The sequence below is a fragment of the Oncorhynchus nerka genome, unplaced genomic scaffold, assembly GCF_034236695.1.
Source record: "Oncorhynchus nerka isolate Pitt River unplaced genomic scaffold, Oner_Uvic_2.0 unplaced_scaffold_897, whole genome shotgun sequence".
Taxonomy (NCBI): domain Eukaryota; kingdom Metazoa; phylum Chordata; class Actinopteri; order Salmoniformes; family Salmonidae; genus Oncorhynchus; species Oncorhynchus nerka.
The window spans coordinates 269,262-283,155 of record NW_027040398.1 but is presented as its reverse complement, the minus strand read 5'-3'; the positions used below and the strand labels follow the sequence as shown (position 1 = coordinate 283,155).

The 13,894-nt window shown below is 42.6% G+C and overlaps 1 protein-coding gene across 1 annotated transcript; it reads right to left on the bottom strand.

Moving 5' to 3' along the window:
• Nucleotides 1–5: 5 nt before the first annotated feature.
• On the bottom strand, nucleotides 6–11,159 carry LOC115119447 (leukocyte receptor cluster member 8 homolog; the record flags this gene model as incomplete). The annotated part of the gene is given in 9 exon segments (XM_065016707.1): nucleotides 6–66; nucleotides 1,650–1,820; nucleotides 2,080–2,236; nucleotides 2,379–2,740; nucleotides 2,742–2,827; nucleotides 4,170–4,253; nucleotides 4,531–4,683; nucleotides 7,850–7,991; nucleotides 10,821–11,159. Coding segments are annotated over 9 exon segments (1,257 nt in total), but the record flags the coding sequence as incomplete, so codon positions are not given.
• Nucleotides 11,160–13,894: the final 2,735 nt, after the last annotated feature.

Genomic DNA, 13,894 nt, shown 5'->3' with positions numbered 1-13,894 from the left:
CCCACAGAACTCTCCAGAGTCCTTTGGGTGGGTACAGCCTCCCAGCGAGACTGCTTGGCCTTCAGTCTGGACGGAGAGAGAGGAGAGACGGGATTAGGATGAAAGGCAGAAATTAGGCATTTGGTCTCCAAAAGGGGATTCAGGCTTTCTAAGTTCCAAGACGGTGAAACCCCAGGCCAAGTTCCAAGACGGTGAAACCCCAGGCCAAGTTCCAAGACGGTGAAACCCCAGGCCAAGTTCCAAGACGGTGAAACCCCAGGCCAAGTTCCAAGACGGTGAAACCCCAGGCCAAGTTCCAAGACGGTGAAACCCCAGGCCAAGTTCCAAGACGGTGAAACCCCAGGCCAAGTTCCAAGACGGTGAAACACCAGGCCAAGTTCCAAGACGGTGAAACACCAGGCCAAGTTCCAAGACGGTGAAACACCAGGCCAAGTTCCAAGACGGTGAAACACCAGGCCAAGTTCCAAGACGGTGAAACACCAGGCCAAGTTCCAAGACGGTGAAACACCAGGCCAAGTTCCAAGACGGTGAAACACCAGGCCAAGTTCCAAGACGGTGAAACACCAGGCCAAGTTCCAAGACGGTGAAACACCAGGCCAAGTTCCAAGACGGTGAAACACCAGGCCAAGTTCCAAGACGGTGAAACACCAGGCCAAGTTCCAAGACGGTGAAACACCAGGCCAAGTTCCAAGACGGTGAAACACCAGGCCAAGTTCCAAGACGGTGAAACACCAGGCCAAGTTCCAAGACGGTGAAACCCCAGGCCAAGTTCCAAGACGGTGAAACACCAGGCCAAGTTCCAAGACGGTGAAACCCCAGGCCAAGTTCCAAGACAGTTGTTGAAATTATTATGGATAAATGAATAAACAATATCCCCATTTTAAATAGAATTGTAACTAAGTAAACTTATACTTTGTTTTATAAGTGATTGACAATATGAGTTCATAAGAAGGGATTGTGTGACACGGACAAGGAGTAATAAAAAGTTAATGAACACCATTCCAACTAGGCAGAAACAAATGGGTTGGGGACTGTGTAAACACATAAGGTCGTTAGCCTATGGTTGACCCTACTGAAACTTAGCTCTGGGGTTTTTAGATAAGGCAGTGAGTGCATTCCTAGGTTCTGTTAATTAAAACTGTCAGTTCAGTAGTGATCGATAATGTTGAGGGGTCAAAAGTTATCTGGGAGTGTGTTAGTAAGTTAGAATGAACTTTTCACCTTACTTTGTCCCGGTCGAGAGGAGAGGATTCTGTTAAAGCCGTGAAATGACGTCCTGATCTGTATATAAACTCATGCATGTGTTTAAGTGGCAGAGCGCTCCGAGAATAAATTCTATTACCTATTATTGAAAGACTGGTCTGCGTCTATTTTATGCAAACAAGAAATCTTACAAATTCTCATAAAATAGATTAAGGGCTTTCAATTGATGAAAGCACATTGGCATAATTAAATTACAGTAACAACAGTGAAACATCAGGCTAAGTTCCTAGACAGTGAAACATCAGGCTAAGTTCCTAGACAGTGAAACATCAGGCTAAGTTCCTAGACAGTGAAACATCAGGCTAAGTTCCTAGACAGTGAAACATCAGGCTAAGTTCCTAGACAGTGAAACATCATGCTTTTTCAAGAACAACTGCTCCACTCACTCAGGCAGAGGCTCGCGGTCCCAGTCGATGGTGTAGGCAGACCCATCCTGTAGTCTTTTCTGTAGGACCTCCTTCAGCCCCTTTTCGGTGCGGTCCTTGTCCTCCTCATTCTCACAGGCTGTGAAGCAGCGCTGAACATACTCCTTCATCGCCTGGGGCCAGTCCTGGGGCCTGAAGGAATCATTTTTATAATCAGCACTGCAACAGTAAATCAGGGGGAAAGGAAACTGGTTTGGGAGTACTAGGTCAATTTGAAGTGACTAATTATTAGTTTGAGAAAGAGGGACATGGTACTTCTGAAATCTATTGGATGCAGATTTTAAACCCCTGTCATCTTCTGATCATGAGTAGAGATACTTCATTCTTCCCCAGTAGGTATTAAGGATAGTAAAGACCAATATATTGGTGTCATTAGTAGCTGTCTCCTCACCGTGTCTGGGCACCGCCAGGTGCAGCAGGAGCAGCAGCTGGGGAGGAAGGAGTAGCAGCCAATCCAGTGGGTTGTTCCCCAGGAGGGAAACTCTGATTGGTCATGACGTAGGGTCGCTTGGGAATGTTGAACTTCATCGCACCTGCTCCAGGTGCCTCTGTGGAAAACAATGAAGACGGCATTGAAACAAAGAAAAATAACACCAAGTGATGGGAAACAAATTCAATGATAAGCTGACAGAAAAAAACATGCTCTAGGCACCTGAACACACACACAACTCAATACCCTCACACACTTACGTTTCATGCGGTGCCAGAGCTGCGGTCCTTGTTGCTGTGGCTGTTGTTGTTGATGGTTCTTGTTTTTGTTGGCCTCTCCTCTCCCAGCTCCTGGTCCATACTGACCCTGTCCTTGTTGCTGGTGTTGGTTGTTATTCTGCTGCTGCTGGTACGAGTTCTGAGTCTGGTAGCTCTGCCCATAGCTGGGCCTGCCCTGGTTGTGGTTGTAACCTCTCATCTGGTTGGGGTCATTGTTGGGGTAGGGCATGGGGTTGTTGGGGTTGTAAGAGTTCTGCCCTGGAGGAAGGGGGTACTGGGAGTTGGGAGGGGGAGGGATGGCTGGGGGAGGAGGGGGTGGGGGCTGCTCAGAGCTGGTGGGGCTCTGGGGGTGGTTGAGGTGCAGCAGGAGGGGGTTGGGGCTGAGAGGGGTAGCTGGAGGACTGGTCATCCATCACGGGCAGGGATGGAGGCTGGGAAGAATGGGGGAAAAGAAACGTGTATATCTCAATATGAAAGGAGAACTGCAGAGCAAAACATTCTAACTGCAACAGACTTCAGCTCCAGACAGATTCTTAATGGAGGATTACATTATGCTGAGCCGCGAGGTACCGGGTAAAGGCCCGCTACGTCATCGGTCGAAAGCAGGGAGGGAGGAGCGTCCTTCTCAAACCAAAACAGTAATCTGTGCCCCTTCTCAAACCAAAACAGTAATCTGTGCCCCTTCTCAAACCAAAACAGTAATCTGTGCCCCTTCTCAAACCAAAACAGTAATCTGTGCCCCTTCTCAAACCAAAACAGTAATCTGTGCCCTTCTCAAACCAAAACAGTAATCTGTGCCCCTTCTCAAACCAAAACAGTAATCTGTGCCCCTTCTCAAACCAAAACAGTAATCTGTGCCCTTCTCAAACCAAAACAGTAATCTGTGCCCCTTCTCAAACCAAAACAGTAATCTGTGCCCCTTCTCAAACCAAAACAGTAATCTGTGTACCCCTTCTCAAACCAAAACAGTAATCTGTGCCCCTTCTCAAACCAAAACAGTAATCTGTGCCCCTTCTCAAACCAAAACAGTAATCTGTGCCCTTCTCAAACCAAAACAGTAATCTGTGCCCCTTCTCAAACCAAAACAGTAATCTGTGCCCCTTCTCAAACCAAAACAGTAATCTGTGCCCCTTCTCAAACCAAAACAGTAATCTGTGCCCCTTCTCAAACCAAAACAGTAATCTGTGCCCCTTCTCAAACCAAAACAGTAATCTGTGCCCCTTCTCAAACCAAAACAGTAATCTGTGCCCCTTCTCAAACCAAAACAGTAATCTGTGCCCCTTCTCAAACCAAAACAGTAATCTGTGCCCCTTCTCAAACCAAACAGTAATCTGTGCCCCTTCTCAAACCAAACAGTAATCTGTGCCCCTTCTCAAACCAAACAGTAATCTGTGCCCCTTCTCAAACCAAACAGTAATCTGTGCCCCTTCTCAAACCAAACAGTAATCTGTGCCGCTCAGTAATTTTGTCAACAAGGCAGCATGACACATTGACCAATCAACAGTGTAGGGTTGTACCTGACAGTGTGAGATAATTTGTGACGCTTGTCAGTGTAGAAATAGAACATTATTCAAATGCCAGTCATCAATAGCATCTTAATTCATGTATTTGATCCCTGGCGCACTTCTGTCCGGACACAGAAAGTCATTTTTACACAAACGCCTGGCATTGGGGACTCATTTAGTCAATAATTCATAAACTGCAATAGAGGAAGAGTGAAGTAAACTGAAAACTTAATTTAAGTAGCAACAGTAGCAGTTTTCTGATGGTTACCTGTCCAGTTGGAGTGGTGGGAGAAGGGTAAGGTCCTGGAGGTACACCATACTGGCCCTGAGGAGGATAGCCACCACCACCATACTGGAGAATCAGAAGAAAACACACTTCAAATATGGTACTGGCTTGGCTTCAACCAATGGTTTTATGTTGTGTATTCTGTCGGGGTATCATGTATTAACAGTTCATAGATTTTTTAGTTGCAAAGTGCCGGTTTTGTAATGTGTAGGCTAAATCTAACAATTCCAATTCCTTATCTAAACGCTATAGTGCATAAAGCCGGCATCAGTGTCGCGGAAATCATTACCAAGGACTATTATCATAACAGTTCATCTGAAATGTGGAGGATATGTACACGTACGGGGCCCGGCGCCATGGGGTAGTAGTAATTGTAGGGGTAGGTGTATCCAGGATACGGCTGCTGCTGGTTCTGTTGGTACCACTGTTGGTAGTACTGCTGCTGTTGCTGCTGTATGGCTGTGGACTCAGTAACTGCAGGCTGAAACTGACCAGCCTGGAAACACAAACAGACAACTACTAAGTGATGAGAGATTAAATCAGAATGAAAGCCTACTCGTCCATTTGAATCATATTTGGGTATAAAGCCAGGAAGACCCGGGGCCGTATCCACAAAGCCTCAGAGTAGGAGTGCTGAGCTAGGATCAGTTTTGCCTTCTAGAATCTTAATCAATAAGACTACATACACAGGTTGGGACCTGATCCAAGATCAGCACTCTTACTTTGAGACGCTTTGTGGATACGAGCCCAGATCAGACAGTTGTCTGTGTCAGGAAGGAAAAAAATGGTCCATGCTGTACAGCTCGTCAAGTTAACTGTTGAGGTAATACATTATACCCAATAACAAGCGCCTTTGAGATTAAAGCCGGGTCTACACTACACTATTTCAGCTCTGATTTAGCTGTCCCAGACAAGTCTTTGAGATTGGAGATAAAATGTCCATGTCATTGCCTACTCGGGGCACGTGGCCATCACCGATGCTTGTTTAATGTGAACGGGTCAGAGACTCAATCTGAGGGCTACTGATCTCGTCTTTGAGCAATCCCAGACATCCCGATATTTTCAAACATGTTTGATTTTATCGGAAGCAAATCTGCAATGGTCTTGTAGTGTGAGATGTGCAACAACAAGTTGAGAACGATGATCAGCAATAGCCAATGAGAGCTCGCCAGAGAAGCCAGTGAGATGACTTTCGAGCAGGAGCCTTTAAAAAAAAGGCACTGTTACCATGTCAATAATTGCAACAACTAGACAAGCATTTAATTTAAAAATGGGGCCACGGGAGAAACTTTCAAGTAAAAAAAAAAGTGCTTGGTTCATAGAACCGGGGTAATGTCAGCAACATTCAGTAGCTGCTAAATGGGGTTGTAAGAAACCGAGTGGCTTCAGGTCTTTTGACTATAAATATGGCTCTCTTTTGGAATGGTTTAAGCTACAAAATATTATGGCCCCATCACTGAAACAGAAACCTCAGGAACATATATGTGTATTCGGTTTCACTCTACAGTGCGCAGAACTCATTATAAGAGAATGGACCAACAGTCCATCAGACTGGAGGAAAAAGCACATCACTAGTTAGATTTCCATCCAATTGGCAACACATTTTAATGCGCATATTCTAAAATCCACAAAGAAAATATGCACATTTTCCCTCCAGTGGTGTTTCCACCAAACGGGCTTGTTGGAGAAATCTGTGCTTTATGATATAGTGCACACAAAATGTAATTTTTCGCTTAAGTTTTTATATATCTAATAAAAATGAAACGTTCAGTGTGTTTCCATAGAATTTAACTCCACCGATAGTTTTGTCACAAACTGTTGCGTTAAATAGCACATTTTCCTATTCTGGTCTTGGCACATGCACTCTAGCCAACAGCTTGCAGATACAGTTGCGGGTAGGCTGTGGAGATAGGATAGTCTACATAATTGCCAGGTCGCAATTGTAAATGAGAACTTGTTCTCAACTTGCCTACCTGGTTAAATAATGGTGAAATAAAATAATTTTAAAAATAATGGATATTTGTATTTATCAAACGGCAGTCAAGCAATCGATCATGTCACCAGAATAATACCCTCGATATTGACTGTAAAGGAGAATCAAGCTCGCAGCGTGCACTTTCATAATTTACTCCATCTGTAGCCTAATAAACTGCATGGTTTCCCGAGTTGTAGTGGGTGGACCACACACCATATCATCGCATGACTCCAAGTTGTCAACAAGCTTATTTGACAAGTCAAATAGTGTTATTTGACAAGTCAAATAGTGTTATTTGACACGCAAAGACACAAACAGCTTTCCATAGTATGAAAAATCCTGGTTGAGAATGAAACTGAACAAATGAACCACGAAACAGCACAGCAAGTGAAAGAAATAGGTTTTGATTATGTTTTACTGGAAAGACGGACATAGGTAAATGCCAACAAAATACATCTTTGGTCAGTTTGGTGTGTGTGTGTGTAACCTTTATTTAACTAGACAAGTCAGTTAAGAACAAATTCTTATTTACTATGACGGCCTACCCCGGACGACACTGGGCCAATTGTAAGCCGCCCTATGGGACTCCCAATCACGGCCCGGATGTGATACAGCCTGGATTCGAACCAGGGACTGTAGTGACGCCTCATGCACTGAGATGCAGTGCCTTAGACCACTGCGTCCATGTGTGTGTTGACTATTTAACTGTACTAGAATGCTTAAAAGGCCGCAAAAATTTTAAACATCGGTTATCAGTATTGTTTTTTTTGGCAAAGAAAATATCAGATGTCAGTATCGGCCAAGAATGTCATATCGGTGCATCACTAATTAAAAGCTCATTTGACTTGTCAAATAGTGTTATCTGACGTGCATCTTTTTTGACACGAAAAGACCCAAACGGAGTTCAATAGTACGTTGTGAAGCTAATAGCAGTGACGCCATTACTGGGTAACTCCGGTAGGGCAACATGTGTACCGGTGCTCAACCAAACGGCGAAAGCCAACATCAGCCACGACAGAGAACAGTTGATTGTCAAGGGCAATGAATTCCATTATCTTGGCGTAAATGGATTTCGCCTTTGAGTTCTCTCTCTGAAATGTTCTTACTCTTTCAAATGACTGCTAAACTTGTTGACTGCTCAATCCACACCAGCAGACATTGTTGGCTAGGTTAGGAATGCTGTGTTGAACGTGTAGTGCAAAATGTTACGTGGCGTCATTATGTCATGTACCTATGTTATATAGGTATGCGCATCAGCTTTGACATTGGTTTTGCACATCGGCATTAAACTAGACATCGGGCCAATACCGATGTTGGCATTTTTAACTAATAACATCTGATTCCGATATGTTCACCAATATATTGTGCATCCCTAGTCAAAAGTACTGTCAGACTGTCTTGTAATAGACTGTCATAGCCCCAATTTAAAAAGTGAACATTTGCCGTTGATGGCAACTTTTTTTTTTTTACATGGTTGGGTCGCATTTTTATATATATCAAAATGGGGTCTTGGGCCAAAACAGTTTAGGAACCCCTGAATTAGACTAATAAAACTGCCATCCATCTGCCAGACATGAAACCCCTTCATAAGCAGAATTTCACTTCATTATCGTAGGTAATGTGCCGTACAGTAAGTGAACAAAAGCATCCGAGAAGCAAAAAAACAGACACATAAGCAAACACACACCTGTTCTGTGGTCCGGTTGGCCTGAGCGGTCTTGGTGGCGCTCTGGGTCTTGCTGATGGAGGCCAGTGCCTGTCTTGCCTTCTCCCACTCTGGGTTTTCCGAGACTGTCTGGCCCTCTGGACCTGCTGCTGCACCAAACGACCTACAACAGACAGGAGACACGTGACTGTCAGTCAGTTAGTACGGAAACCAAACAAATGTCTGATACATTTAACATGACCGAGTTTCAGGTGTGTTAACTTGGAAGATACTACCACCAAACCAGCAATATTTACAGTACACCAATTCTTTACTCAAGAGATAAGATTGGTTATTTTTGGAAATGTGTAACTACACTGAATAAAAATATAAATGCAACAATTTCAAAGCTTTTACTGAGTTACAGTTCATAAAGGAAATATTTTTTATTTTACCAGGAAAAGCCCATTGAGACCCAGAGTCCTGGCCAAGGCAGCAGCAACAATCAATACATTACAGAATTAAAACATACAACACAACATGATCCAGCCTTAAAATGCATTTACACTCCTCTGTAACAAGACTCCCTTCAAAATATAAAATTCATTCAGTGGCACTAACTTATCTAGATGAAGCATGGATTGTAGACTATTCCATGTAGCAACCACCTAGCAGGCCGGGTATGGTAACCGCGGGTTAAGAGAATGTCAAGAGTGTGCAAAGCCGTCATCAAGGCAAAGGGTGGCTACTTCGATAAAGACAAACATAAAATATATTTTGATTACTACATGATTTCACATGTGTTATTTCACAGTTGATGTCTTCACTATTATTCATCACTGTAGAAAATAGTAATAAAGAAAAACCCTTGAATGTGTAGGTGTGTCCAAACTTTTGACTGGTACTGTATGACTATCTGCATATAGATGCAACCTTTCTGGTTGCATCCCATTTCCCAGATGATTAATACAAATTGGGAACACCACGAGCTAAAACGGAACCCAGCAGCTAAAATGAAATAAATGTTTTAGGTCCTAATCTATGGATTTCACATGACTGGGAATACAGATATGCATCTGTTGGGTCACAGACACCTTAAAAAAAGTAATGGATCAGAAAACCAGTCAGTATCTGGGGTGCCCACTATTTGCCTCATGCAGCACAACACATCTCCTTTGCAGAGAGTTGATCTGTGATTGTGGCCTGTGGAATGTTGTCCCACTCCTCTTCAATGGCTGTGCGAAGTCGCTGTATATTGGCTGGGACCGGAACACGCGGTAATACACGTCGACCCAGAGCATCCCAAATATGCTCAATGGGTGACATGTCTGGTGAGTATACAGGCAATGGAAGAACTGGAACACTTTCAGCTTCCAGGAATTGTGTATTGACCCCTGCGACATGGGGCTGTGCATTATCATACTGAAACATGAGGTGATGGCGGCAGATGAATGGCGCAACAATGTGCCTCAGGATATCGTCATGGTATCTCTGTGCATCGAAACAGCCATCGATAAGAAGCAATTGTTCTCGTTGTCCGTAGCTTATGCCTGCCCATACCGCAACTCCACCACTACCATGGGGCACTCTGTTCACAACGCTGACACCAGCAAATCACTTGCCCAAATGACACCATAAAAGAAGATGCGCTTCCCCGAGACGGTTTCTGACAGTTTGTGCAAGCCCAGTTTCATCAGCGGTCCGGATGGCTGTTCTCAGACGATACTGCAGACGAAGAAGCCGGGTGCGGAGAGCCTGGGCTGGCGTGGTTACACGTGGTGTGCGTTTGTGAGGCCGTTGGACTTACTGTCAAATTCTCTAAAACGACATTGGAGGTGGCTTATGGTAAAGAAATAAACATTACCTTCTCTGGAAACAGCTCTGTTGGACATTCCCTCCAAACTTGACACATCGGTGGTATTGTGTTGTGTGACAAAACTGCACATTTTAGAGTCACCCTTTATTGTCCCCAGCACAAGGTGCACCTGTGTAATGATCATGCTGTTTAATCAGCTTCTTGATAATCATCTTCTTGATATGCCATACCTGTCAGGTGGATGGATTTTCTTGGCAAAGGCAAAATGATGACTAACATATGTAATTTTTGCATATTTTAGATAAATAAGCTTTATGCGCATACAGAACATTTCTGGAATCTTTACATGTTGCGTTCATATTTTTGCTTTGTGTATATGAATACATTTTAGTAAGGTAACCTGTTGAATGAGCATCTCAGCTGCTTGAGCATGGCCCCGCCACACACATAACATTCAAAGCCTGCTATTTCTGTGGCCCCTAAATAAAATGGGACATTCTCATTGGTGGTCTCTGTTAGCAGAGGGTATGTTGAGCGAATCTCAAAATAAGAGTGCTTTGACCCCACATGAAGAATAGCAATAACCCATGCTAGTACAAAATAAAACAGTCATCGCCTGGCCCTGCCTATATTTAAGAGACAGTACCCTTTCTGACAACTAGCTAGGCCATTTCCAAATCTTATAGAAGTGATTCAATGTCAAGTTAGACAATACTGCCCAAGCCTTGAGAGAGAAACTCAACTGCCCGGTCCGGAATCAACCCATTAGCCATATTACACCAGTTCTTGGTGACCCATCGTAGACATGAACATCGTGTTGATTCTAGAATTTGTTGTGATCCGGCCAGGAAGATAACGTTAACTTGGTGAGAGTATTGGATGGATGTTACTAGGTTACTGTACTGTGACCCAGTTAGCTAATTACCATGTCTATCATAACTACGTACTACATAGTTGGTGGTGTTGTTAGTAGAGAAGGCTAGCCGATACGAAGCTGCAGGAAAGTAGGAGTTAGCTAACGTTAATTTACTGGCTAGTTAGCGTTAGCTACGTTAACTAACGGAACGAGACGAACTCTGCGAATCGCAGGCTTTCTTCGAACGTTAAATGTTAATGTCTAGCTAGAATACAGGTCAAAATAAAGTGAGAACATATTCGAAAGCTCGATATGTTTAACTTGATAATTTTAGGTCTTACCAGTTAGCAGCTGGAGCTGTCTGGGTCGTATTCGCCGCCATTTTGCCACCGAGATAACTAGCTAGCTACAATACCAATCTAATAGAACGTCGTAGGCCAGAAGACGCTAACGTAAACATGAACAATTAAATCACAATATATAAGGAAAGTTGGTCCTTCGGTCTTTTACTCTACCATCCACTACTTCTCAAAAAGACAGTCTTTCAATTTAAGAAAAAAAACACACTAAAAGCAATATCTAAACGTCGAATAAAGCCATTTTCACAAGAACCGTAGCTGCATTGGATCTTCAACTGAAAAACAAAATGGCAGTTGTATTAGATATGGAACGTATGCCTCGCCTTCCGTTTCCTTTGCCTCGCCTCCTCTCATTGGAGTAAAATACTTAACAACTTTGTTCCTAGATTTTAAAGTAAGTTTTGCCTTCCCTTTACTACTATTGCTTCTACACTTGCATAATAAAGTTATTGCTGTTAAACACCGTAACCCTTGATGTTGCAGAATAATATTGAATAAAACAGGTTTTTACTCTCCCTGCTGGTGAAAAGCTGTTATAAGTAATATATATATATATATATTTTAAGACTCTTCATCCTCCACCACATAACTGTCAAGCAAGGTGAATGTGATAAGATAGTCTCAACCAGGGATGGGCAACTTTGATGGGGGTGGGGGCCACAAAAAATCTGAACTCGATCATGAGGGGCCGCAGTAGCTTGCTGGTCTTTGTACCCAGATCCATACCCACACGTGCACTCAGAGCCGGCCATAGCCTTTTGGGGGCCCTAAGTGAGAGTGGGTGGCCCCCCAGTCGGTAATTCGACCATGATTACTTCAAGTTTAGATAGCTGGCTCGAATAATTTACCAATCTAAAAAAATGTATCTGACATGAGCTAATTGAGTGACTGTGTAGTGACTGACATAACAAGAGAAAAACTGCTGATCCACAACCAAATTTCGAAATTGCACCTTGAGTATTCTACTATTATAACTCTAAATAATCATTCAAGACCCCGACAGAGTTCCTGAATTACAAATAAATAATAATTATTAAGTTTTGGGAAATTGATCTGCATGTAGCCGTGGGAAGTAGGTATGCTGAGGGTGCCCCCTGAAAAATCTGAAAGTAAAAAAGTATTAATAACAAAAAATGGTTTTAATGTCACATGCACAAGTATGGTAAAATGCCTTTCATGCAAACTCAAAACTCAAAACCCAACAATGCAATAATCAATAACAATGTTGTTGTTTTTTTAACACACAAGAACTAAGAATAAGAAATACGAAATACACAATAAAATAAGTAAATAAATATACTATATACAGGGAATATTTTTAAAAGTCACTTCCAATAACATATTTACAATGTGCAGGTATACTGGAGTGATGGAGGTAGATGTGTAAAATGGTAAGGGGTCTAGGCACCATGATATAAGATAAACAGAGTAGCAGCAGTTTGTATGTGAGTGAGTGTGCAAGTGTGTGGAGTCGGTATAAATGTCTGTGCATATTATGTGTGAGCAAGCAAATGATGGAGTGAGTATTTGTGAGTGTGTTGGAGTGACAGTGTGTGTTAGTGTGTAGGAACAGTGTGTGTGTGTGTAGGAGCAGTGTGTGTGAGTGTAGGAGCAGTGTGTGTGTGTGTGTGTAGGAGCAGTGTGTGTGTGTGTAGGAGCAGTGTGTGTAGGAGCAGTGTGTGTGAGTGTGTTGGAGTGACAGTGTGTGTTATTGTGTAGGGTCCTGTGAATGTACATAGAGACAATAAAGTTTCTCTTGTGTGTAAAGTTACAAGGTTAACTCAGATAGTCCATGAAGCAAGTTTGTTAGCTATTTATCAATCATATTGCTTGGGGATAGAAGCTTTTCAAGAGCCTGTTGGTGTCAGACTTGATGCACCGGTACCACTTGCAGTGCGGCAGCAGAAAAAATAGTCTATGGTGGTTGGAGTCTAAAAGTAGTGCACTGGGCCTTTAGCCCACGGGGCCTTTCCTAGTCCTTGATACATGGGCCTACAAAAGAGGGCTGCCAGTTGCCCATCCCTGGTATAAACTCTGGTCTACATACAGCCAGTTCAATTTGAATATTTGACTTGGGTCATAGCAACATTGTTCGCAGAGGGCGAATTATACTGTGACATTCGGGGGTCTCTATTTTTTTCATGGGACCTCCAATGTGTGCACACCCCAAAAAATTTATGGGCCTAATAGTAAAGACATGATATTTAACTGCCTGTTTTTTATTTAGCATGAACACAACCAGTCATTAAGTTTTCATCTTTATTGTCAAACAAATTACTTAACAAAGTAGGCTACCTGCGCATGTTCATCCACTCAAGCATCGAAACAATGCACTGTGCACTCACGCAATTTGATGAATCTGTTACAAAACACCAAAAAGTGTAATGACATTCAGCGATTGTCATTGAGTCTATGCTCTTGTAACCTGAATTAATACATTTTTTATAAAAAGAAAAGTTGGGACACCTGAAAAGGGTCTGAGATATGGGACTGTCCAGGGATGACAACCCGTACTGGGCAAAGATGTCAATTTTATTGAATAGTTTGAGTTATGGCCTTGTCTCAGATCAATGTGCCTCGGAGCCAGATGCTGATGATGAGTTGGTTGCCCTATGAAAAAAAAAATCTGTGAAAGTTTTAATGTTCTTCAAAAACATCCAAATAGCCTCTAATTTACATTCTCAGAATGTTAATAAAACCTCCTACGAAAACTTCCAGAGAACCATAGTAAAACGTTCTCAGAACCTCCCTGCAAACTAAAAATGTAAGTTCCCAGAAAAGGCAAAATGTTCACTTCCGTTCTTTTTAAATAATATTCTTAGAACTTTCTTTGAACATTACTAATGTTTTCTTGTGGTTTTTATGGAACGTTTTCTTAATGTTCTAAAACATGAGGAAACCTGCACAAAACCTTATGCTGAAGTACAAATTCCCACAGAAGATCGTTGTTTCTTAATGTTCTCTGAACGTTTTAAGAACATGTCTTTAACCAGTTAAATGTAACTAAATCAATCAGAAAAAGTTATGTAAGCCCCAAAAGTAATTATTTATCATGA